The 27,005-nt window shown below is 48.3% G+C and overlaps 1 protein-coding gene and 1 pseudogene across 1 annotated transcript; both read right to left on the reverse strand.

The window, feature by feature from the left end:
• Positions 1-808: 808 nt before the first annotated feature.
• Positions 809-26,131, reverse strand: LOC139838179 (uncharacterized). The gene is made up of 4 exons (XM_071827552.1): positions 25,982-26,131; positions 25,732-25,876; positions 25,016-25,579; positions 809-978 (listed from the first exon to the last, which is right to left on the reverse strand). The coding sequence occupies exons 1-4, from the start codon at positions 26,129-26,131 to the stop codon at positions 809-811; spliced, it is 1,029 nt and encodes a 342-aa protein (XP_071683653.1).
• On the reverse strand, positions 25,523-25,633 carry LOC127346286 (small nucleolar RNA Z247; annotated as a pseudogene).
• Positions 26,132-27,005: the final 874 nt, after the last annotated feature.

Consider the following 27,005-nt stretch of genomic DNA (forward strand, 5'->3'; position numbering starts at 1 on the left):
ACTGAAGCTTAGTACTCAACCTAGAATACCATGCCCTTGGCGCCTGTTTCAAGCCATAGAGTGCTTTATCAAGTTTACATACCAAACCTTGACCTTTCTCAAACCCAGGTGGTTCTCTCGTATAAACCTCTTCTTCCAGAACGCCATGCAAAAACACATTATGTACATCGAGCTGACGAAGTGTCCAGCCTCGTGAGACTGCAATATACAACACAAGTCTAACAATAGCAATCTTCACAACAGGACTGAAAGTGTCTTCATAGTCGATTCCATAGCGCTGCTTGAACCCCTTTGCTACTAGCCGAGATTTGTAACGATCAGTACCGTCAGATCTCCTCTTGACCTTGTATACCCATTTACAATCAAAATATTTTTGCCTTCTTTTACCGGTACAAGATGCCATGTATCATTTCTCATGAGATCCATGTACTACTCATTCATTGCATTCTTCCAATCTGGGTGCCCAAATGCTTCAGCAATACTCTCAGGTTCACCAGTTGCAAAAAAAGTTGCATAGCGAATCATCCCTTCAAACATTTTAATAGGTTTCTGAATTTTATTCTGCAAGCGGGTTATAGGGCGAGTTGGCATAGAAGATCCAGCCGCTGGCGCAGAACTGGTGTCCCTGACAGCAGCAGATTCCTCGGACTGATCTGCTGCAGATGCATCGTGTTCTCCTGGTTCAGACGAGGATCCCGTGTGGCTGTCATCTGCGTGCGACGCTGTCGCGGAAGCGATTGTCGCCGTAGAAGATCTAGCACCTGAGTGCACCTGGCTGCCAGCGCCCATGTGCGCCTGACCGGATCCGTCAGGTGGGGCTCCTGCCCCTGACGCTGCTCCCCCTGTCGGCAGCGATCTCGCGGTGGATCTCGACGCTACTGCCCCTGATGGCAGCGATCCCGCGGCGGATCCATCTGATCCCGAGGCAGATTCTGCCTCGCTTTCTGAACCCGAGTTTTCTGTTCCGTGCACTCCGTCCTATGTACCAGAAAAATCTCTAGACGTAGAATTAGCAGGATTAGCAATCAAATGATCATCTATTAATTCTCCTCCTTGATCAAAACGTGTAGGAGGAAGTCAATGGGATGGAAGGAGCAGAATTTCAGCACGAAGACGTGCCCCAGCATTAGAGTGTAATTCTGAAAAAGGAAAGACACTCTCGTCAAAAACTACGTCTCTAACTACGTCTCTGGAAATATAAACACGGCCAGTAGAGATGTCTAGGCACTTGTAGCCTTTGTGCATATTACTGTAGCCTAGGAAGGCACATCGTGTAGAGCGGAATTGGAGTTTGCGAGAATTATATGGACGCAAATTTGGCCAGCAAGCACACTCAAAAATATGTAAAAATGAATTTTCGGGTTTGCGTTTGAAGAGACGTTCTAGTGGTGTATCAAGTGTTGGGGGGATGACCCCCGGTATGCCAAAGGCATGCCAAACCGGATGGTTTGAGCCATCAGGATACCGGTTAGATGTTCATGCCGGAGTCTAAGATAGGCGTTTGGCTAAACAGGCTAAGCCGGTATCCTCATAAGAGGGATACCGGAACCGGATAGAAAAGGTACCGGGCCACCGGAAGGAATGGCTTGTCGGCAAAGCTGGTCAAAGATCCTCTCCAGAGCTAGAAGACAAGGATGAGCTAAGCAAAGTAGCTTTAAACGAAGGGCTGACGATAAAGGAGAAGATGACGGAGAAAGAAGCCGGAGGACGTCAGCCTCCCTGATTAAAGAAGACCCCGGTGTCATCTATGATTAAAGTAGCTTTGTACAGTAGCCTTGTAAAGTAGTTTGTCCAGTCAAAGATGCCATTAGGGTTTCTTGCACTGTAAGCCACCCTCTCCCCTATATAAGGAGAGGGGGCAGCCCTTCTTCAGGAGAGAGGCATGTATGGATGTACGCGCGGAACACAGAGAGAAAGAAACCTGTAACCTGTGTGAATCAATGAACATGGTGATCTAGAGTGAGTTCTTCCTTGTGTCTTTCTTCTTCAACCTCTGGCCTTGGTCAAGTTCTTGAGGAAACCATCCGGAAGTTCATCCCACCTGATCACAAACCCTCCCCCGAATCCTCTTGCGTCCATTCGGCCCCAATCTAAGCCATCCTATGGCATCTGCTCGTTCACCACGACGACAGTTGGCGCCCACCGTGGGGCATGAAGTGGCGCTTGATGGAGTTCACATTCGGGCGGGCGTCCTCGAGATCTCCGGCGAGCGTACGGTGTCCGCGTTGGTGCAGCGCATCTACGCCATGGACTTCATCAACGACAACGCGGGCTGCTTCGCCAACGGCGGCGTCTTCCCCAAGAACGGCCGCATCATCGAGTTTGGCAGCCACCGCGTCTACCTCGGCACCGTCCCCGTGCGCCAGCGCCTCTCGCCGGTGCTGGTGGCACCGGACCCACCAAGATGGCTCTGTGCTGGCCGCGCCACCGGCAGCGTTGAGGTAATGATGACCGGTGTGGCTGGTGCAGGAAAGGAGGCTGCGGGTGAAGATGCTGGTCGCGCGGTTTCGACCCGTGCGGCTAAGCCACCGCTGGAGCGCGGCGCAAGCGCAGCGGGAGCATCATCCGCGCCACCGGAGACACCCCTCCAGGCGGCGATGAACGTCCTCGCCACCCCCATCGCGCAGAACGTCGACCCGGCAGCGGCTCAGGCGGAGCTGGAGGCGCAGCGCCAGAAGATGCTCGAGAGCGGCAAGGACATCGTCAGGGCGCAGCGCGAGCTAAACCTAACCGTACGTGAGTATAACGCTGCCCATGGCTTTGCTTCTGTTAGCGCGCATGCTGCTAAGATGCCGGAAAACCGGCTAAAAGCTCGCAACCTAGATCAAGATTTGCGCAAAGAGATTCATGCCGGCAAAAGTACCTCTGCATCTGTTAGCATCGTGGAAAAGCCTAAGTATAGCAGCCCGGATAAAACTATAAAAGCTGCCAAAGCTGCGGTAGAACTATGCGAGTCGCTTTCCGGAGATGCTTTGGCAAAACAGCAAGAGCGTGTTAGAGAGCTGCTAGAAACTATTGAGCAGCAAAATGCTGAGCACCGGCTAAGCTGAACAAGGCAGCGGCCTCAAAATCCGCGCGTTCAACAAAGAATGCCGGTAGCAAGTCCCATGGGCAGGCTTCATCCCCCCATCCGGATAGAAGAAGAGAAAAAGAAGTGAATGCGCAGCAGATGACTGTGTACGATCCGGTTCTTGCCGGAAAGCAACAAGTCGGGCAACATGATGCCGGTAGAAAAGGCCAAGGGGCAGAGCGAGGCTACGCCAGAGGCGGCTATGCCGGAAACAATCATGCCGGTAGATATGAGACCGGGCAAAACTATCGAGCTGCAAGGGCAGCGTACGATGAGGAGGAAATAGATCCCCCAAGGTACCGGCAGGCAAGGGCCGCGGTACCGGAATGTTACAATGAAGCTGATTCTGCAAGACCGGCAGCATACCGGAACACATTGGGAGAACGCTTGGGAGAAAGATACTTACCGGAACGGGATGCAAGGCACCGTCTGGATAGAGTGTACTTGTCAGAAATGATCGAGGAGGAAGGTCCTCCAGGTCCAAAGTGCTTTGGCCCAAGGATCATGAAAGAAAAACCACCAGTTCGCAACTTTATGTTGCCCCGTGACACAAAGACATACGATGGCACCACGAAGCCGGAAGATTGGCTCGCGGATTATGTGACTGCGGTATACGTCGCAGGCGGTGGAGGAACCGTAGCAGGAGGAGGAAACCGGCGTTGGGCCGTGAGGATCATACCATCGTTTTTGGTTGGACCGGCAAGAATCTGGCTAAACAACTTGCCGGCAGGAAGCATAAATGGCTGGCTGGATTTTGAGGAGGCTTTTGTGAGCAATTTCAGCAGCACCTATCAGAGGCCAAACAGGCCGCAGCAACTTGCTCTGTGCGTGCAGCGCCCGAACGAAACAGACCGGGATTATGCGGCCCGGTGGAACACCACAAGGAACTCCTGTGAAGGGGTAATCGAGGCCTGTGCCATTGCTTGGTTTAGCAGTGGATGCAGAAGAGGTTCACCGTTGTGGCAAAAGTTGCAGCGCAACATGCCGACAACGTTGGCAGAGATGATACATGTGGCGGATAGCTATGCGTTGGGAGACCCAACGCAGCCGGCGGTGCAACCTGAGCCGGAACAGCTGCGCCACGAACAACACCGGGATAACCGGAATAACAAAAGAAGGGAAGATTTTCCGGATCGAAGGTACGGTCCGCAGCAAGTTCTTCATGTGCGGGAAAACTACGAGGCCCGGCGATCGAGGCAAAAAACCGGATCGCAGCCATGGGCGGGTCCTAAGAAACAATGGGTGGAAAAGAAACCCTGGGTCCAGAAAAGAAACTGGCAAGAACCCGCAAAATACACCATGGAAGCTGCCATGGATCAACCTTGCCGGTGGCACACACCGAATCCGGCACACCCGTCAAACCATCTGACGAAGGATTGTACCTGGACCAAGTACTTGATGCAAAAGGGAACGGTAAAAGATGCGCAACCGCCACAAGACATGCCGCGGCAGCAACAGCTACCGCCACCACCGCCACTTACCGGGGCAAACGCCTTACCGGTGCAGCCAAACCGGCAGCAGTACCAGCAAGTTAACCGGGTGGAGCAAAACGATAACCAACCGCCTCCACCGGCACCTTTGGGCCGGAATGTTTACGAAGACCCGCATCTGTGCTGTGTTGTCTTTGTCACTGAGCCAACAGACAGGCAAAGTGTACACCGCCGCTCCATGGAGGTCAATGCCGTGATGCCGGCAGTCCCCAAGTACATGCTGTGGTCCAATCAGGAAATTACCTGGTCATTCAAGGATCACCCTAAGATCATGCCGAATCCGGGTGGATATGCCCTTGTTGTGGACCCAATCATGAAGGGGCCGCAAGCTCGAGTAAAATTCAGCAAGGTGCTGATAGACAATGGCAGCAGCATAAACATCATGTACAAGCACACCATGCGTACGTTGGGCATAACAGAGAACATGCTTCAGCCGACGCGCACAACGTTCCACGGGATCGTTCCTGGCTTGTCCTGTGCCCCGATAGGAAAAGTTTGGGTGGACGTGGAATTTGGAGGACGTGACAATTGCCGGGTTGAAAATGTTGAGTTTGAGGTGGTGGATCTAGACAGTCCCTACCATGCATTGCTGGGGAGACCGGCGTTGGCAGCCTTCATGGCCACGACTCATACGGCTTACCTCAAGATGAAGATGCCAGCACCTCGTGGACCATTGGCTGTGGTGGGAAACTATAAGGTCTCACTGGAAACAGCATCTGCCGGATCGAACCTGGCGGAGTCGCTGGTGATTGCGGAGGAAAAGAAAAGAATGCAAACAGCTGTTGCGCTGGCTCAGTCCTCACAATTGAGCTTAGCGGCAATGAGTGAAAACATGGGCTCACCGGCATTCAAGCCAACAAATGAAACAAAGGACATCGTGCTGGATCCGGCTTACCCAGAGCGCACCGTTCGTATCGGTGCCGGGCTTGATCAAGCATAGGAAAGCGCGCTCGTCAGCTTCCTCCATGAGAATCGAAATATCTTTGCCTGGTCAACTGATGATTTGGTAGGTGTTCCGAGGGAGCTGGCTGAGCACTCCTTAAACGTCCGGAAAGATGCCAAGCCGGTGCGGCAACCCTTGCGCCGGTTCGCTGAAGATAGAAGGAAAATCATAGGAGAAGAGGTGACCAAACTGCTTGTTGCCGGATTCATTGTGGAGGTCATGCACACAGAGTGGCTGGCCAATCCGGTAATGGTTGAAAAGAAGAAAGATGAGAACCTGGAGGCAAAAGCTCCGAAGGTGTGGCGCATGTGCATCGACTACACCAACCTAAACAAGGCTTGCCCAAGAGATCCTTTTCCTTTGCCACGAATCGATCAAGTGATTGATTCAACTGCTGGGTGTGAGTTGTTGTCCTTCCTGGATGCCTATTCCGGTTTCCACCAAGTTCCCTTGAAAAAGGAAGATCAAATAAAAACTGCGTTCATTACCCCGCACGGGGCTTATTGCTATGTCACTATGCCTTTTGGTTTGCGCAACGCTGGTGCAACGTACCAGTATTTGTATGCAAAAATGCTTGTTTGATCAAATCGGAAAGAATGTGCAAGTCTATGTAGACGACATTGTGATAAAAACTAAGGTAAAGAACACCTTAATCGATGACATCCGGCAAACATTCGATAACCTAAGACGGTTCCGGATGAAACTCAATCCGGCAAAATGCACCTTTGGTGTCCCTGCCGGCAAGCTGCTCGGTTTCCTGGTGTCAAGCTGGGGCATAGAAGTCAATCCGGTAAAAATCCGGGCAATTGAAAGAATGGCTATCCCTCGAGAGTTAAAAGATGTGCAAAAGTTTACCGGAAGCTTGGCATCGCTAAGCCGGTTCGTAAGCAGATTGGGAGAAAAAGCTCTACCACTCTATGCTCTCATGAAAAAATCTGACACGTTAAATCTGGACCCCTCGAGAGGCAGCAGCGTTTAAAGAGCTAAAAACAATGCTAGCCACAGCACCAATACTGGCTTCACCTCTAGAAAGGGAGCCTATGCTGTTATACATAGCGGCAACAAACCGGGTTGTGAGTGTAGTGGTTGTAGTTGAAAGAGAAGAGGAAGGAAAAACCGTCCAGAGGCCGGTATACTACCTGAGCGAGGTGCTCTCCTTAGGGTGTCAAGGTGGGATCCCAGTGGGATGTCATTTTGTACTATGTAGTTCAAATTTTGATGTCAAAATTTGTACTAGAAAAATCAAATTATACTACAAGTGGGACAAAAGTGGGATCCCACTTGACACCCTTAGCTCTCCTTCTCGAAACAAAACTACCCTCACTTCCAGAAAATGACTTATGGCGTGTACATGGCCGCCACAAAACTCAAGCATTACTTTGAGGAGCACCCCATGAAGGTGGTGAGTGAAGCACCAATTTCCGACATCATGTGCAACAAAGACGCCAGCGGCCGGATTGCAAAATGGGCAATCCAGATATCACCATACGTGCCGGTGTATGAAAGAAGAGATGCCATAAAATCACAGGCTTTGGCTGATTTCCTCGTTGATTGGGCGGAAATGCAATACAAACCGCCGGATCAGAGGATAGAGTACTGGAAGATGCACTTTGATGGATCCAAGCTCAAGGAGGGTCTAGGTGCCGGTGTGGTGCTTACTTCACCAAAAGGAGACCACCTCCGGTATGTTTTGCAAGTGCATTTCAGGGCATCGAATAATGTCGCTGAATATGAAGCTTTGATCCATGGGCTTAAAGTCGCAAAAGAAATCGGTGCACACAGGATCATTTGCTACGGAGATTCGGATCTTGTGGTACAGCAGTGTTCCGGAGATTGGGATGCAATAGATGCCAACATGGCCTCGTACCGGTTTCACGTGCAAAAGATTGCCGGATTCTTCGAAGGATGTGAGTTCCACCATGTGCCACGCGCAGAAAATGAAGCCGCGGATGCTTTGTCCAAGCTGGGCTCATCTAGGCAAGAAATTCCTCCCGGAATAGCTTTGGCTCATCTAAGAGTACCATCGATCAAGCCAAGCCCAGAATCGGAATCAATTTTTGTACCAGAGTCACACGTGGTGCCCATGGATATCGATGAAGGGAACCCGGGGACTGCTCCGGCAAGCTCGGGGACTGCTCCGGCAAGCTCGGGGACTGCTCCGGTAAGCTCGGGGACTGCTGTACCCATACCGGAAGAAATGATGCTGGTGGATAGCATGGAGATAGATGCACCAGTATTTCTGGTTCGAGAGATACCGTCATGGGTTAAACCTATTAAGGAATTCCTGATCAACGGCAACTTGCATGATTACGAAAACGAGTCAAGGAGGATACAAAGAAGGTCCAAAGCTTACACATTCATCAACGGTGAGGTGTACAAGAGAAGCGTTACCGGTGTCCTTCAAAGATGTGTGGAACCGGAGGAAGGGAAAGAAATGCTTGAGGAAATTCACCAAGGAGAATGTGGGCACCATGCTTCATCAAGGGCGCTAGTAGCAAAAGTATTCCGGCATGGGTTTTATTGGCCCACTGCTTTGGAGAACGCTGAGGATTTGGTAAGAAAATGCAACGGCTGCCAGAGGTACGCCAAGCAAAATCATACCCCAGCATCCGGTTTAAAGACAATACCGTTAACATGGCCATTCGCCGTTTGGTGCCTTGACATGGTTGGACCATTCAAAACTGCAAGAAGCAGCATGACTCATATCTTGGTCATGGTGGATAAGTTCACCAAATGGCTAGAAGTGAAACCTATCGCAAAGTGTGATGGGCATACAGCGGTGAAATTCTTGAAAGATGTCATTTTGCGGTATGGGTACCCGCATAGCATCATCACTGATAATGGAACCAACTTTGCTCAAGGTGAGTTCAAAAGGTTCTGTGAGGACAACAACATCCGGTTGGATTTGTGCTCAGTGGCACACCCACAAGGCAATGGCCAGGTGGAAAGAATGAATGCTTTGGTGCTTTCCGGTATCAAGCCTAGGCTCATTGATGCAGTGGAGAAGTCACCGGGATGTTGGCTCGATGAGCTACCATCAATTCTGTGGAGTATAAGAACGACTCCAAACCGGTCTACCGGATACACTCCCTTCTTCATGGTTTATGGAGCAGAAGCGGTCATACCGACTGACATCATTCATGACTCACCAAGGGTACAGCTCTATACTGAGCAAGAGGTCAAAGAGGCCAGAGAAAATGATGTGGACTTGCTAGAAGAAGCAAGAGAGCTAGCTTTGGCAAGAACAGCCATTTATCAGCAAAACCTAAGACGCTATCATAACCGGAAGGTTAACCCGAGAGTTTTCCGGGAAGGAGATCTTGTACTTCGCCTAGTGCAGCGCACTGAAGGCCGGCATAAGCTTTTGCCACCATGGGAAGGTCCCTTCATTGTAAGCAAGGTGCTTCACAATGACGCATACTACTTAATCGATGCACAGGAATGGAAAAAAGGAAAGGCGGACAGGTCCGGAGAGGAGAGCAAGCGTCCATGGAACGTAGCTCTGTTGCGTCCTTTCTACTCTTGAAGTTGTGGTGTAAGAAGTTCCTTTTTGTACCTTATATGCTATGAATAAAAGATGCCGGAACCTTGAATGAATCTCGGGGACTACCCCAACTTAAGTTGCATGTAACTTGTTTATTTTTTCAGTTTACCGGTTGCTTACTGAATGTTTTTTATTTTCGGTTTAGTAGTGTGCTAAATCCTACCGGAGTCTTCGACTCTGCTGCTATCCGCAAACCGGCTTCATGGCAAGCAAGATAAACCGGTAGGGGATAAGCACATGAACTGCGAAAAGGGAGAGTAGGAAAGAACAATCCGGAAAATTTAACTAACCCCGGTTAAACCGGTTTTTTGCAAAATTTCAAAGTTATTTCTAAGTTCAAGAAGATGCTTGTTTGGTGAAAGAACCTTGTGCTCATACGCCAAAGAACGCCCAGAGAAGGCAGGCAGAGCCAAGGCAAAAGAACCAAGTATGCATCAAATTGGATGCGGAAACAATTGGGAAATCTTTGCAGTGCAGGATAAAAGCAGAACCAAAAGCAAATATGCTAAGGCAAACTTAGAAATACTTAGCTACCGGTATAACTTACCGGCATAAAATGTTGTACCACAACCAAAAGCAGATTTAAAGTTTTACATCATAGACCCCGGCATACCGGGGTAGAATTTAACAAACATTGTCTTGAGGCAAACAGGGCCAACAAATAGATCACAGGCAAACATCTGATAGAGGGTCATCAGGCAGCGGGAGCATCGGGTGGAGCGTCACCAGCCCCAGCATCTTCAGGGGGAGCAGCACCGGCTTCGGGAGCTTCCGGCGGCACGTCCTCGGCAGCTTCATCTTCATCTCCCTCGTCTTCTTCTTCCTCATCGCTGAGGTAGTCCTTGACGCCAGGAGGGGGAGGGATGAAGGTGCGGACCTCGGCATACTCAGCAAGCCGGTATGCCCGGTCCCGCCGCTTCGCGGCAAGCGCCGGATCCATGTCCGTGGGAGCATCTGCGCGTACGCCTTGAAGAGCATCCAGGTTCAGGTCAGGATACCACGAGCACGCGGAGCGCAGCGCCGTGTCAGCTCCGGCACGAGCCGCGGAGCATTGCCACTCGCGAATCCGGTGCCCGGCATCATTGAGCCGCGCGGCAGTCAGCGTGATGTTCCCCGGCAGCTCCTCCTCAGGCCACAGTACCTTGAAGACTTGGATGGCGGCGGCTGGCAGGTCGGCAAGAAGCCGGTCGACGGAGCGCATATGCTAGACTCGCGCGGAGAGGGCGACAAGATAGTCGTACCCATCCCAGTGCGCGTCCAGATTGGGAAACTCCCGCACAATCCGATCCTCCCTCACCTTCTTCAAGGCATAAACCTGGGATTCCGGGAAATGCTCTACAGGAAGAAGAAAAAAGCATAAACACGAGACACCGGAAGAGGTATGTCGAAAAAGCAAGGAACAAAGATACATCTTGAAAAGGAAAAAGCTTATAAGCAAAAGAAGGGACAAGGCAAGGACTTACGGAGAGCCAGCGCGTCTATCTTCATAACCAACCGATCGTATTCCCGGTGATCGGTGGTCATGGTGTCAATGAGGCGCTCCGCTGCCTTCCGCGATTTCCTCTCCTCCTCCAGCTCTGCCGATAAGACAGTGTTGGAGTTCGTGGAGTCCTCCACGACCTCCGCCAGCCTGGCCTCCGCTGCAACCCGGGCGTCCTTCAAGGCTTGCTCATGCCGGAGCGCGGCTTGTATAGCCTGTTCTTTAAGCTCCCCCAGGGCGGTCTTCTGGGCCTCCAGTGCCTCGTTGTGCTCCTTGAGGAGCTGCTCCTTCTCGCCTAAGTACCGGAAAGAAAGGTCTTAGCAAGCAACAATAGATGAAATGAAAAAAGGAACGGGTTAGCACAAAAAGAAAGGATGGTACCTTGAAGCTTGGTGACCTGAGCCTTCAGGGCCTCGATGGTAGCTTCCGGAACAACTGTTAAGCAAAAGAATGCGTAAGTATCAAAGAAGGAAACATTCCGGTGAAAAGATGCCGGAGGGAAAAGAAACAAACCTTGGCAGTGGCTGTGGGCCTCAGCAAGGTCCCGATGCTCCCACAGAAGCTCCTCAAAGAGTAGCTTCCGGGCGTCAGCAGTGCTCTGTTCAAAGGAAGATGGGTGTGAGAAAGAAAGAAACAAGGTTTCAACCCGAAACTCGGGGACTGGCCATGCCGGTTTCACATGCCTCTAGTTAAAGTTTCGCGCTGAAAACTGCGTTTTCACCACGAAACTCGGGGACTGGGAGAATAGATAAGATCCGGAAAGAAAAGAAACCGGCATCAACAAAAATACAAGAGGTTTAGTGGAACTTACCACCACGTTGTTGGTAGCATCGTACCAGGCACTGTCGAACTCTTTCACGGTGCGTTTAAGCCGCGTGAAATGTTCTTCAGTGGACCGAGCCCCGGTAGGATCTGGTGCCGGAAGGCGATCCTTCCCCAGGCCGCGGGTAGAAGCGGAGATATCCGCCTCATTCCACTTCTGGGCATAGGGGAGAAGGTGCCCCAGGTCCTTGCCCGCGCGCTTCAGATCAACAATCCGGCCCAGGAGGCCGGTAGGCTTGTCCTGGGCAGCGATGGCAGCGGGGCCGACGTGCAGCACCACGTCCCCCGAGCCGCCTGAGGCGGCGCCCTCCACAGCCTTGCCGCGGGAAGCCCCGGGCTTGAGGAACTTGGTGATCTTGGGGGTCTCGGACGGCGCCGGTTGCTTGGCCGCGGAAGGTCCTTGGCTGGGCGGCGGTGTCGGCGTGGCCTCGGGAGGAGGAGAAGGTACCGGCGCGGAAGTATCCGGCGCGGTAGGGGAAGAGCTTGACTGCTTCTTCTTTTTCTTTGGGGGAGGAGGAACCAGAGGTTCCGCCTGCCCGGCATCAGTCTGGCCGGCGCCGATGTTGCTGGCGCCGGTGTCTTGGGTCTCTGGAGGGGAGGTGAAGTCCTCCTCCGCGCGGTGATCAGGAGGTGTTGGGGCCGCGCGCCCCGAACTTGTAGTGCCTCCCGAAGGGGAGGCAGAGCTGTTGCCGGCACCAGATGGTACCGGACTTGAGTGAGGAGGAGGAGTTGAGGTCCTCGCGGAGCCGGCAGAGCCAAGCTCAAGCGCAGGGCTGAAAGAAAGGAAAAAGAGAGCAAGTTGGAAAAAAGCAACCGGAAAAGAACTCGGTGGAAACAAAGAGAGCATAAAAAGAGATAAAAATTACCCGGAAGACATCGGCATCCGCTTTTGCTTGTAGCGCTTGGTGCCAACCTGCTTCCCTCCAATGACCTCAGTCCGAGGGCGTTTGGCAGAGGGAGCATGGCTGGGGCCGGCGCCAGCAGCCGGAGGATCACTCTTCTGGCCTTCAGCCATGAGTTTATCCAGGAACTCATCCCCAACCTCGGCTTGCAGGGGGGGCTCATGCTCATGGACCTGTGGGTTGTTGCTGGCTGAGGGAATGTCTACAGAATGGAAGTAACAAAAAGAATATAAGAAAACGAACAGAAAAGCTACCTCAAGTATGGTCAAGTCATCAGACGAACCAGCTGGTTCCAGCGGAGACTTGCCGAGGCGAGAAGATGCAGTCCGGCCCATCCTCAGATCCAGCCAATGGATGACGGGATCCGGATCGTATTTGTCCAGAGGCCTCTTCCGGCAAGGGCCTCGTCGGTCTGAATCAATCCGGGGGAAGCGGGCCTTAGCCTGAAAACAAAGGAAAAAAGGGAGGTTAGACACAAGTACAAGAGTTACCGGTAATACGACCCGAGCCGCGTATCTTCTTACTTCTTTGGACGGAGGATTTCTGGCGCTAAGGGGGCAAAGGCCCCACTCCCAGTCATCCGGCATGTCCGTTTGGCAGATTTGGCTGGCCTTGAGGACTACATCCTCTTTGCTCAAGGCCAGGCCGGTGATCTTGGTGGGATCACCGGGGCCGTACATCTCACTAATCTTGTGAGCGCGCTGCTGAAGGGGAAGCACCCGGCGGCTGATGAAGGCACGGATGATATCGTCGGAGCAGATGTTGGTGTCCTTCATCAACTTCATCATGAAGCGCACCACCCGGTTCGTCTCGGCATGATCCGTACCGGGGTTGTACTGCCAGTTGGTCTTGGCAGGCGGCGCCGGGTTGAACGCCGGCAGGTTGATGAGGTCGACGTCGCCCGCGTTCTTCACATAGAAGAACGTCGTCTGCCACAACCGGCAAGACTCGAGGCCGTTGAACTTAAAAAAGGGGCTCCCTTGGTGGGAGCTGATGATGCAAGACCCGCATTGAACGGGGGGTTTGGGCTTAGGAATGTCCTTGCCCTGGACCGAATTGATCCGAAGGGAGAAAAAGCGGGCAAACGTCTCGCGAGCGGGACGGATGCCAATGTAGCCCTCCATGAAGGCCACAAAACAGGAAAGGTAAAAAACGGCATTGCCGGGAAGGTGGTGAGGTTGGAGACGATAGAAGTTGAGGAATTGGCGAAAGAAATCAGAAGCAGGAAGGCCGAAGCCACGCTCAAAGTGAGCAAGAAAAACAACGACCTCACCGGGTTTGAGCACCGGTTGGATCTCGTCGCCTGGAAGCCGGCAGATGACTCCTTCCGGAATCCTCCTAGACCGGTAGAGCCAGTCGATCTCAAACTGGGTCACGTCGGAACCTCTCCAGGCTCCGCGTGTCTTGTCCTTTCCGGAGGCCCGGCTAGATGAGCCGGCCTCTTGTTTCCGGCTAGATGCCAGATCCATCCGGGCGAGGTCGTCGGTTAACCCGTCGGAAGCGCTACTATCTTGGTTGCTAGAGGTGGCAGCGGGGAGAGACCCTTCGCTAGACATGAGGATCTAGGGACGCCGGAATCTACCTGTAGGATAACGTTGCATAGAAAACAAAAATTTTCCTACCGCGAACACGCAATCCAAGCCAAGATGCAATCTAGAAGATGGGAGCAACGAGGGGATGATCAAGACTAACCCTTGAAGAGATTCCAAAGCCTATAAGAGTAGGCTCTTATTGCTGCGGTAGACGATCACTTGCCGCTTGCAAAAGCGCGTAGAAGATCTTGATCACGATCGGTTCCGGCGCCACGAACGGGCAGCACCTCCGTACTCGGTCACACGTTCGGTTGTTGATGAAGACGACGTCCACCTCCCCGTTCCAGCGGGCAGCGGAAGTAGTAGCTCCTCTTGAATCCGACAGCACGACGGCGTGGTGTCGGTGGTGGTGGAGAAATCCGGCGGAGCTTCGCTTAAGCGTGCGGGATGTGGTGGAGGAGAGAGACCGCTAGGGTTTGGGGAGAGAGGGGGGTTGGGCGCCGGCCCTCTAAGGGGTGCGGCCAAGGCTGAGGCTTGAAGTGGTCAGCCCCCTCTCTATGCCCCTCATTATATAGGTGGAAGCCCCAAGAGTTCTAGTCCAAGTCTTCGAATAAGACCCCAACACTAAAACCTCCCAAAAGTGGGAAACCTACTCAAGGGGGGAGTCCTACTCAAGGTGGGACTCCCACCTTTCCTTGAGGTGGGGCTGGCCAGCCACCCTAGGGGAGTCCACCTTGGACTCCTCCCCTTTAGGGTTGGCTGGTCATGCAAGTGGAGTCTCTTTGGGACTCCACTTTCCAAAGTGCCATTCTTCCGGACTTTTCTAGAACCTTCTAGAACCTGCCATAAATGCACCGGATCATTTCCAAACTTGGAATATGACTTCCTATATATGAATCTTATTCTCCGGACCATTCCGGAACTCCTCGTGATGTCCGGGATCTCATCCGGGACTCCGAACAAATATTCGAACTCCATTCCATATTCAAGTTCTACCATTTCAACATCCAACTTTAAGTGTGTCACCCTACGGTTCGTGAACTATGCGGACATGGTTGAGTACTCACTCCGACCAATAACCAATAGCGGGATCTGGAGATCCATAATGGCTCCCACATATTCAACGATGACTTTAGTGATCGAATGAACCATTCACATACGATACCAATTCCCTTTGTCACGCGATATTTTACTTGTCCGAGGTTTGATCATCGGTATCACTCTATACCTTGTTCAACCTCGTCTCCTGACAAGTACTCTTTACTCGTACCGTGGTATGTGGTCTCTTATGAACTTATTCATATGCTTGCAAGACATTAGACGACATCCCACCGAGAGGGCCCAGAGTATATCTATCCGTCATCGGGATGGACAAATCCCACTGTTGATCCATATGTCTCAACTCATACTTTCCGGATACTTAATCCCACCTTTATAACCACCCATTTACGCAGTGGCGTTTGGTGTAATCAAAGTACCTTTCCGGTATAAGTGATTTACATGATCTCATGGTCATAAGGACTAGGTAACTATGTATCGAAAGCTTATAGCAAATAACTTAATGACGAGATCTTATGCTACGCTTAATTGGGTGTGTCCATTACATCATTCATATAATGATATAACCTTGTTACTAATAACATCCAATGTTCATGATTATGAAACTAATCATCCATTAATCAACAAGCTAGTTTAAGAGGCATACTAGGGACTTCTTGTTGTCTACATATCACACATGTACTAATGTTTCGGTTAATACAATTATAGCATGATATATATAAACATTTATCATAAACATAAAGATATAAATAATAACCACTTTATTATTGCCTCTAGGGCATATCTCCTTCAGTCTCCCACTTGCACTAGAGTCAATAATCTAGTTTACATTTGTAAAGATATAACACCTTGGCCTTATGGTGCTTTATCATGTATTGCTCACGGGAGAGGTTTTTAGTCAACGGATCTGACACGCTCAGAAACGTATGTATTTTGTAATTCATTTGCGTCTCAACGCATCACTCATTTCCAAATGAGTTGGCATTAAATATGTTTGATCTTATGGTGGAACCTTAATTCCGCGGTCTGAAATAAGTCACTAATATTGTCATATACAATATAGCTTCAAAGTTCTGACTCTGTCGGAACTACACCAAGTTCTCAAAGAACCTCTTGATTTAACATCCTTTGTCATTGTCAAAATAATGACATACTCTGCCTTCTTTTGTAGAATCCGTCACAATATTTAGAACTCTTCTAAATCTAGCATAGACAACTTCTAGCTCATTGTGCTACCTTTTAAACAACACTTAGTCTAATTTGAGATTGAAATTATATTTTATATGTGACAAAACCAATATCGGTGTAACACCTTACAGTGATTTGTTTTGTCATTTCTTCATACAAATATATATATATATCCTTAGTTCTTCTAAAGTACTCAAGGATATTCTTACTGTCGTCCAATTATCATCATATGAATCATTCTGGTATATGCTCATAACAATTTATAGCACATGATATCTGATTGTGTACATATTATTCGTGATCTATAATCACTCATGTGTTTTTACTCATTGAGTGTCAGATACACTCAAGTCTTGTTAAACCTTCACATGACAAGAACATTTTCTTAATATTTCTATATTGAACTACTTCAATATCCATCATATGTACTTTGACTTAAACTTATTTATGTGTTTCAATCTATCTTCATAGATCTTGACACTAAATTTGTTTCAGTCCATATCCTTTCATTGAAGTTAATTCTCAATGAAACCTTTTTAATCAAGTATATAATTACATCATTTATAACCAACTATATGTCACCTACATAAAGTATTATAAATGTGTCTTAGCGCTCCCACTTAATTTCTTGCAAATGCAAGCCTCTTCATCGTCTCTGATGAAAACTCTTTGACTATTTCATCTGGTGAAGATTCCAACTCCGTGATACTTACTTCATTCAATTGAAGCTTGTATACCTATCTAGTATTCCACGGACCAGCAAAACTCTTGGTTGTATCTTGTATACATACTTCTGTTAAGTAGTGTATTTTGCCATCCTACTAGCATATCTCATAAAAGAAATATGTAGTGATTACTAGAATAATCCACATAGACTATAAGCATTGCTACGAAAGATCTAATCTTATCGTATTCAACTCTTTGAACTTTGTCGTAAACAATTTTTCGACAAGTCAAGCTTTCTTCAAGGATATTTCATCCAAGTCTATCAATTTCATAGATCCATTTACTTTCATAAAGTATTCATCTATCTTGGATTTCATGGCGCATGGCCATTTTAACGGAGTCAGGGCCCATCATAACTTCTTTGTTTGTAGTTAGTTTATTATTGTTCAAAATCAATCCTTTGCCCACAAATCTTTTATTTGATCACAAAGTAAACTATACCTACAAGGTTCAATATGTACTTCGATCTCCATGGCTAAAACACTTTGTAGTCATGGGAGCCATGATCGTCGTAGCCGCTTCCGAAACCAATTCCAATGCTGCGCTACTCTGATCATTGTGCTCAGGTTCATAAACCTTATCAAATTATATTGTCCTCCCACTCAAAAACTTCACTAGAAACAATTTCTTGGAAATAAGAAACATTGACAAACACTTTTGTCTTTGTCTTGTGGGAAGAATTCCCAATTAAATCTCTGGGATAACCAACAAAGACATTCATCCGATTTTGGTTGAAAAATCTTAGACCAAAATTTAAAGAAATGACTATTAGGGTTTATACCCATGCCATAACTTGTATGGTGTCATTTCATCGGATCATGATGATGCTCTATTCAGTGTAAAAGCGGTAGTCACTAAGCATAATCCACAAAAATATAATGACATCAATATTTTATCTCATCATTGACCCAACAAGTATTGGATACATCTCTTGGATACTTCTTCATCACTATGATACTCCAAGAAACGTGAGTTGTAGAACAATTTCATAACTCTCTTAGATGTTCGCTAAAACTCGTAATTCAAATATTTCCACCATGATCCAATCATAGATATTTGTCTTTTCTATTACGATGATTTCCACTTCATGCTGAAATTTATTTGAATCCATTCAAATGTTTCAAACTTTTCCTTATTGAATATATCCACATACATACTCAATTCATTGTTTGAAAGTTTTCATGAAGTAGAAGAATCTCCCGCACACAACTATGCTTAGTGAACCACATACATCATTATGTATTTTTTCACTAAGTTTGTTGCCCGTTCAACTCTTGGCCTATGAACGGTATTTTAATCATTCTCTTTAGAAAAGATTTGCAAGCGTCAAATGATTCAAAAATCAAATGACTCCAAAAATCCATTTGCATGGAGTTCCTTCATGCGTTCCTTTCTAACATGACCTAAATGGCGGTTCCACAAATAAGTGGAATTCAAATCATTTGCCTTATGGCATTTTAGCGTCAGTTTTATGTATGTGTGTTTCACCATTAAGATTTATAATAACTTATCCATCGTACATGGAGTAATGTCATAATTTGAACAACTCATTGTTTTCATTTGACCAGAGCAAAATAACAATTATTAAGTTCTTCATTATAAATTCTAAGGGCTAGATAGAATGCCAACGACGAACATAATAACACTTTATTTTGTTCCAGACGTGCTTTTCTATCATATTCCTTGTCAGTCACTTAGGCCATTGTATTCTTGTATTGCGTTGTTTTGTATGACACTTCATACCAACCAATATGGTACTAATACCCAAGAATTTCATTGTGTTACTTAACTAGGAATACAACCATAACATGTATATCATTTATATACACCTGAGCTAGACTTTCTAGTCTTTTCTTTTCTTTTTGCCAAAATATCTTTTGCAGTTTCTCTTTTAGCTTTCCTCATTATTCAGAGAAACATATCAACTTCAATAACTTCTCGGTTTGTTGGTCAAATACCAATAACCTTGAGGTTCTTACTTTGAAGTTGATCATCATATGACAAGTGTTCCAGATTTCACTATTAGTAACTTTGTAATATGATGAACAATTTCACTCATAATTTTATCCATCATATCATGACGACTTTTCGAGACCATGTATGTACATGCTAGGCTCGTAAAGTTTTAACCTTGGTATTTGCATGTGCAAATCTAGCTTGCACCCGTTGTATGCACTCGTAGAATCTATCACACCCGATCATCACGTGATGCTTCGAAACGACGAGTCTTAATAACGGTGCATATTAAGGATGGTCACTTCATGGATATACGAATATTGTTAGTGCCCCAATAGTTGGAGGATTGTGGCCTTTGGCGTCTTCAACCTTCATACATTCCCATAAAACTTATGAGTTTATGTAGTCTCACCAAATTATATTCTATTATCTTGTAATAAGGTCTTAGATATCACATATATCTCATACCTTGATTATTTCTGAAAACTAAATTTTCAGCTCCTTACTTTTCAAACAAATTTGAACTTCAAGTTTTGACGGAGACAAGATAACTTTAGGTACTAATTGAAAACATAGCTCTTTGAATCAACAATGTGAGGTTTACTAAAAGTTTGCAATAGGACTTAATCAATTCTTGATTCTTTAACAATACGGTACCAATCCGTAAAGTTTCTTGTCAGATTTTAACAGTATTTCTATCTCAATAACAAGACTAGCGCATGGTAGAAAACGGATGCCAATACTACAAAATTAATTCAAAATACTACTCAGACTATGTTTATGATAATTAGTTCATGTTTTAATCTAATTACTAATGAACTCCCACTTAATACAACATCCCTCATAGTTGTTAAGTGGTACACGATCCAAATCCACTACACCAAAACCGATCATCACGTGAGATGATGTAGCTTCAATGGTGAACATCAACATGTTGATCATATCATCCATATGACTCGTGTTCAACCTTTCGGTTTCCGTTGTCCCGAGGCCATGTCGTACATGCTAGGCTCGTCAAGCAAACCCAAGTATTCCGCGTGTGCAACATGGCTTACACCCGTTGTATGTGAATCGTTGAATCTATCACATCCGATCATCACGAGATGCTTTGAAACGACGAATGACTGTTACAACGGTGCATACGAGGGAGAACACTTTATTATCTTGATATTAATGTGAGGGATCATCTTATAATGCTACCGTCGCGATCTAAGCAAAATAAGATGCATAAAGGATTAACATCACATGCAGTTCATATGTGATATGATATGGCCCTTTTGTCTTTGCGCCTTTGATCTTCATCTCCAAAGCACGGACATGATCTCCATCATCAACGGGCATGATCTCCATCATTGTCGGCGTAGCGTCAAGGTTCATGGCGCCGTCTTCATGGTTGTTCACCTCATGTAGCAACTATTACAACTACTTTGAAATACTACTCAACATGAAAATTAAAGACAACCATAAGGCTCCTGCCGGTTGCCACAATACAATAATGATCATCTCATACATATTCATCATCATATCATGGCCATATCACATCACCAAACCCTGCAAAAACAAGTTAGACGTCTCTAATTTGGTTTGCATATTTTACGTGGTTTAGGGTTTTCGTGTAAGATCTAATCTACCTACGAACATGAACCACAACGGTGATACTAGTGTTGTCAATAGAAGAGTAAGTTGAATCTTCACTATAGTAGGAGAGACAGACACCCGCAAAGCCTCTTATGCAATACAAGTTGCATGTCGAACGAGGAACAAGTCTCATGAACGCGGTCATGTAAAGTTAGTCCGAGCCGCTTCATCCCACTATGCCACAAAGATGCAAAGTACTCAAACTAAAGATAACAAGAGCATCAACGCCCACAAACCATTGTGTTCTACTCGTGCAACCATCTATGCATAGACACGGCTCTGATACCACTGTAGGATAACGTTGCATAGAAAACAAAAATTTTCCTACCGCGAACACGCAATCCAAGCCAAGATGCAATCTAGAAGATGGGAGCAACGAGGGGATGATCAAGACTAACCCTTGAAGAGATTCCAAAGCCTATAAGAGTAGGCTCTTATTGCTGCGGTAGACGATCACTTGCCGCTTGCAAATGCGCGTAGAAGATCTTGATCACGATCGGTTCCGGCGCCACGAACGGGCAGCACCTCCGTACTCGGTCACACGTTCGGTTGTTGATGAAGACGACGTCCACCTCCCCGTTCCAGCGGGCAGCGGAAGTAGTAGCTCCTCTTGAATCCGACAGCACGACGGCGTGGTGTCGGTGGTGGTGGAGAAATCCGGCGGAGCTTCGCTTAAGCGTGCGGGATGTGGTGGAGGAGAGAGACCGCTAGGGTTTGGGGAGAGAGGGGGTTGGGCGCCGGCCCTCTAAGGGGTGCGGCCAAGGCTGAGGCTTGAAGTGGTCAGCCCCCTCTCTATGCCCCTCATTATATAGGTGGAAGCCCCAAGAGTTCTAGTCCAAGTCTTCGAATAAGACCCCAACACTAAAACCTCCCAAAAGTGGGAAACCTACTCAAGGGGGGAGTCCTACTCAAGGTGGGACTCCCACCTTTCCTTGAGGTGGGGCTGGCCGGCCACCCTAGGGGAGTCCACCTTGGACTCCTCCCCTTTAGGGTTGGCTGGTCATGCAAGTGGAGTCTCTTTGGGACTCCACTTTCCAAAGTGCCATTCTTCCGGACTTTTCTAGAACCTTCTAGAACCTGCCATAAATGCACCGGATCATTTCCAAACTTGGAATATGACTTCCTATATATGAATCTTATTCTCCGGACCATTCCGGAACTCCTCGTGATGTCCGGGATCTCATCCGGGACTCCGAACAAATATTCGAACTCCATTCCATATTCAAGTTCTACCATTTCAACATCCAACTTTAAGTGTGTCACCCTACGGTTCGTGAACTATGCGGACATGGTTGAGTACTCACTCCGACCAATAACCAATAGCGGGATCTGGAGATCCATAATGGCTCCCACATATTCAACGATGACTTTAGTGATCGAATGAACCATTCACATACGATACCAATTCCCTTTGTCACGCGATATTTTACTTGTCCGAGGTTTGATCATCGGTATCACTCTATACCTTGTTCAACCTCGTCTCCTGACAAGTACTCTTTACTCGTACCGTGGTATGTGGTCTCTTATGAACTTATTCATATGCTTGCAAGACATTAGACGACATCCCACCGAGAGGGCCCAGAGTATATCTATCCGTCATCGGGATGGACAAATCCCACTGTTGATCCATATGTCTCAACTCATACTTTCCGGATACTTAATCCCACCTTTATAACCACCCATTTACGCAGTGGCGTTTGGTGTAATCAAAGTACCTTTCCGGTATAAGTGATTTACATGATCTCATGGTCATAAGGACTAGGTAACTATGTATCGAAAGCTTATAGCAAATAACTTAATGACGAGATCTTATGCTACGCTTAATTGGGTGTGTCCATTACATCATTCATATAATGATATAACCTTGTTACTAATAACATCCAATGTTCATGATTATGAAACTAATCATCCATTAATCAACAAGCTAGTTTAAGAGGCATACTAGGGACTTCTTGTTGTCTACATATCACACATGTACTAATGTTTCGGTTAATACAATTATAGCATGATATATATAAACATTTATCATAAACATAAAGATATAAATAATAACCACTTTATTATTGCCTCTAGGGCATATCTCCTTCACTACCAAGAAACAGTTTTCCCCAAATGGACCCTCGCGCGAAGATCTACGAGTAAGAGGAAAAGCAAAACAAAGAACGAATAAATACTCTACCGCCCCCAAGATCCGAAGTGCAAGAGAGAAAGGGGTAAAGGCGCGTCGGGCCTAACCTGAGGCGGCGGAGTCGCGGAGGAAGAGGTTCGCCGGAGGTACGGTGAGCCTGCGGTCGCCAACGACCACCGTCGACGGCGAGGCGGAGGAGTTCGCGGAGAAGCACAAATGCGGCGGGCGCGGTGAAGTTGCTGCTGAGGATCTCCGTGCGGCGAAGTCCAGCAGAAGGACGGCGTGAGTTCGCCGGGCGACGGGGCTCAGGCGAGCGACGGCGGACGGAGAACGGCGGAAGGCACGGAAGCGAAGAGCACTGTGCGCGAGGAAGTGGAGAATGCGAGAAGAGGAAGAAGGAGCGGCGGTTGCGCTTATAAAGAAGAAGGGAAGTGGGCTGGAAACCGCTGGGCCGTGGCGGTTCGCCTCGCGGCCCGCGGCGGTTCGCACCATGGACCGCCACGTGTCGAAGAGATACACGCGAAAAACAGGAGGCCACACGGAGGCACACAGGAGATCTGGAACGGCCAGTGGGATCCGCAGCGGTGCATTAAATGGGCGCGCGGGAGTCGAAACGAAATGACAACTGACACTGGCCCGTCAGTCACAGTGCGCATGTCTACTCGGCGCGGGGCCCGAGATATTCTCGACTTCGCCGAGGAGGTATTTAATGGTTAAGATACCGGAAGACAAGATACCGGAGAATGACTTACGAAGAAAAGATAAGGAAGATCCGGGCAAAGATGCCGGATCCGAGCCGAGCGCCGGATGGATCAAACCGGTATCCAAAGACGTAAGAACCTGGCATGGTCTGTTGGATAGGATCCGCCAGACTATACCAGCTTCGGGGACTAATGTTGGGGGGATGACCCCCGGTATGCCAAAGGCATGCCAAACCGGATGGTTTGAGCCATCAGGATACCGGTTAGATGTTCATGCCGGAGTCTAAGATAGGCGTTTGGCTAAACAGGCTAAGCCGGTATCCTCATAAGAGGGATACCGGAACCGGATAGAAAAGGTACCGGGCCACCGGAAGGAATGGCTTGTCGGCAAAGCTGGTCAAAGATCCTCTCCAGAGCTAGAAGACAAGGATGAGCTAAGCAAAGTAGCTTTAAACGAAGGGCTGACGATAAAGGAGAAGATGACGGAGAAAGAAGCCGGAGGACGTCAGCCTCCCTGATTAAAGAAGACCCCGGTGTCATCTATGATTAAAGTAGCTTTGTACAGTAGCCTTGTAAAGTAGTTTGTCCAGTCAAAGATGCCATTAGGGTTTCTTGCACTGTAAGCCACCCTCTCCCCTATATAAGGAGAGGGGGCAGCCCTTCTTCAGGAGAGAGGCATGTATGGATGTACGCGCGGAACACAGAGAGAAAGAAACCTGTAACCTGTGTGAATCAATGAACATGGTGATCTAGAGTGAGTTCTTCCTTGTGTCTTTCTTCTTCAACCTCTGGCCTTGGTCAAGTTCTTGAGGAAACCATCCGGAAGTTCATCCCACCTGATCACAAACCCTCCCCCGAATCCTCTTGCGTCCATTCGGCCCCAATCTAAGCCATCCTATGGCATCTGCTCGTTCACCACGACGACAGGTTGATAACTTTGCTGGGAACACGATTTATGAGAAATGTGGCAGTAGAAAAAGCTTCATCCCAGAATTTTAATGGCATGTGTGCATGAGCTAAAAGAGATAAGCCTACTTCCATAATATGGTGATGTTTGCGTTCCGCTGATCCATTTTGTTGATGTGCATGAGAACAAGATACATGATGTTCTATGCCTATGCGTTTGAAAAAAGAGTTAAGTTTTTGATACTCGCCTCCCCAATCAGATTTTAGTGCAAGAACTTTCTGTCAAATAGACGTTCAACATGATTTTGGAAGTCATGAAAGTGAGCAAAAACATCAGGCTTATTCTTAAGAAGATAGATGCAAGTAAACTTGCTATAGTCATCAACAAAGCTTACATAGTACTTGTTATTCCCAATGGAAGCACAAGCTGGACCCCACACATCTGAAAAATAAGCTCTAAAGGAGCACTGGAAACACTACTAGACTTGGAATAGGGGAGTTGATGACTCTTCCCCTTTTGACATGCATCACAAATAAAATTCTCTAAATTATCCTTTGAAGAAGGAAGTTTATTTTGGCTAAGAACTCGTTGAGCAACATCAAACGAGGGATGTCCTAGACGCCTATGCCACCGAGCGGTCGGTGGTTTATTGACTCCAAAAGCTTGTTTTGTCGAAGTGGAAGGATTCGACCAAAAAGGGTAGATGCCACCATGGGATATACCGCGAAGAAGTGTTCTCCTCGTGCCTTGTTCCTTGACAAGAAAAATATCGGGATGAATCTCAAGAAAAGTGTTATTATCACATGCTAGCTTATGAGCAGAAACAAGGCTTTTAGTTGCATGAGGAGAACGAAGGACATTTTTTAATTGGAGTTGTTTATCACAAGGGGTCGGAATAATAGCATGACTAATATGACTGATCTCCATACCTGCTACGCCGGCAGTGTGGATCTGCTCGTGGGCATGGTACCTGTCACGGATGGTGAGCTTCTCCAGCTCGCCGGTGACATGATTGGAGGCACCAGTGTCTAGGTACCAGTTCGTGTCGATGCCATACGCATGCGCAGGTGATCCGGCAGGCTTCTCTTCACCATTGTAATCCTTGTTGAAGCGTTTCCAACACTTCAACGCCGAGTGCCCGTACTTGTCGCAGAGTTGGCATTGTGGGCGAGGATTGCCGTTGGCGTCGAACGGCCGCTGGCTGTTGTGACGTGCAGAGTTATTGTAGTTGCCGCCCCCGCCGCCACGTCCGCCATCACCGCGTCCACGACCGCCTCCGCGGCCGCCGCGATAGCCATTGCGGCCACCACCCCGGGAAGCCAGGTTGACGGTGGAGATGCCGCCACCACCACTGCCGCCACCAGGAGGACCGCCACCATAGTTGAAGGAGCCCGCAGCAGCTCCAGGAGGCCCGCCGTTATGGATGTCGAGGCGGTTCTCGAAGTTCAGCAGATGCGAGTCCTGGTGGTCATGGCCGTCACGAGCGGATTCCACTCCGCGTCCAGCCAGGCCAGGATGTATGCGGCCAGATCATCATCTTCCATCTTCTTCCCGGCGGAGCTCATGGCATCGCCGAGGCCTCTCATCTGTGCCACGTATTCAGCGACACGCATCTCGCGCTTCTGTGTGCTCGCAAGCTACATACGGATCTGCATGACTAGAGCACGAGATTGCGACGAGTACATCGCCGTCAGCGCTGCCCACACATCAGCCGTGGTCTCCAGGGCGGAAACTTGTGTGAGCACCCCCCTCGACAGAGAGGATAGCAGAAACCCAAGAACCTGCTGGTCCTGGGCAATCCATGCAGCATACGCAGGGTTAAGAACAGTCTGCTTCTCTTTCTCACCTTTTTCGTTGATGGACTCGATCTCATGAGTCTCGGCCGGCTATGGCACCTTGCCGTCCAGGAAGCCGACCAGCTGGCGTTCCCGCAGGGGCGGGATCACTTGCGCCCTCCAGAGCGGGAAGTTGTCCCCGCATAGCTTCTCCGTCACGACGCCGGCTTGCGGAGCAGAGCTAGGGACAGAGGAGGAAGATCTCGACATGGTGGAAGAAAAGAGCTCTGATACCATATCAAAATACAGAGAGAGAGAGAGAGATTGGTTCGGCCGTACCTCTAGGGTCGTCGTGTGGTCACTTTATATAGCCCCAAGGGCATACAGATTACAACAACTAACCACCAAATCTTATACAACTGATTTGGTGTTTATCTCTACAATGATCTTGACGTACAAGCCAATACAACTATACACGGAAAAAACCTTCTAGATACAACTCGTTTAACAGTGGGTGTGTCTATAATGCTGCAACATTTTTGCACTTCTTTGATAGATCGTGTAGAAAAGATTGACGCAGCGTTGCATTTAGGCACCAAGTATCACATGTAGGAATTCGATGTTGACATAAATAGCGACGAGACACCGGTGTAAGCTCGTCATGGCAGTCGGACATGACCTACGACGGGGATGCCCTTGTGCGCCGTGTGCTTCTTGAAGTCGTCGTGGCGGTGCTTTCGCTCCTCCACCCGAGATCTTCGGAGGAAACCCCAGATCTCACACGGTCAGGCGAGGGCGACAGTCTGGCGTTGTTTGCTTCTTGGGGTCTCGCCTTGGATGTGCACCGACTAGAGGGACCAGCGGAGTGTGTTGGTAGTTGATGGCGACGATTTTGCTTCTTTGGCTAGGCGGTGTGCGGCCTTGGGCCGGTGTGGATGCGGGAGCAGTGGCTCCGGTCTATCGCCTTCACCGTGTTGTATTGAGGTGTTAGTGTTGGCCTTGATCGCTCTCGGGCGACTTGGTCATCGACTCGTGGGGGTGTGTGGCCTCGGGACCAGCATCAATGTTAGAATGGCGGCTCTAGATGTTCGCATCCGCCGTCGGCTTTTGTTGTTAGGGTGATTTGGTCGTCGCCCGAATTTTT

The sequence above is a fragment of the Lolium perenne genome, chromosome 3 (assembly GCF_019359855.2).
Source record: "Lolium perenne isolate Kyuss_39 chromosome 3, Kyuss_2.0, whole genome shotgun sequence".
Taxonomy (NCBI): domain Eukaryota; kingdom Viridiplantae; phylum Streptophyta; class Magnoliopsida; order Poales; family Poaceae; genus Lolium; species Lolium perenne.

Excerpts from the sequence above, each read along its gene's own strand:
- LOC139838179 (XM_071827552.1), bottom strand. The coding sequence starts at position 26,131 with ATGTCGAGATCTTCCTCCTCTGTCCCTAGCTCTGCTCCGCAAGCCGGC. Across the intron at positions 25,877-25,981 it reads TCGGCTTCCTGGACGGCAAG|GACCAGCAGGTTCTTGGGTT; the intron begins GTGCCATAGCCG and ends TGGATTGCCCAG. Across the intron at positions 979-25,015 it reads CCACACTGCCGGCGTAGCAG|GACGGAGTGCACGGAACAGA; the intron begins GTATGGAGATCA and ends TCTGGTACATAG.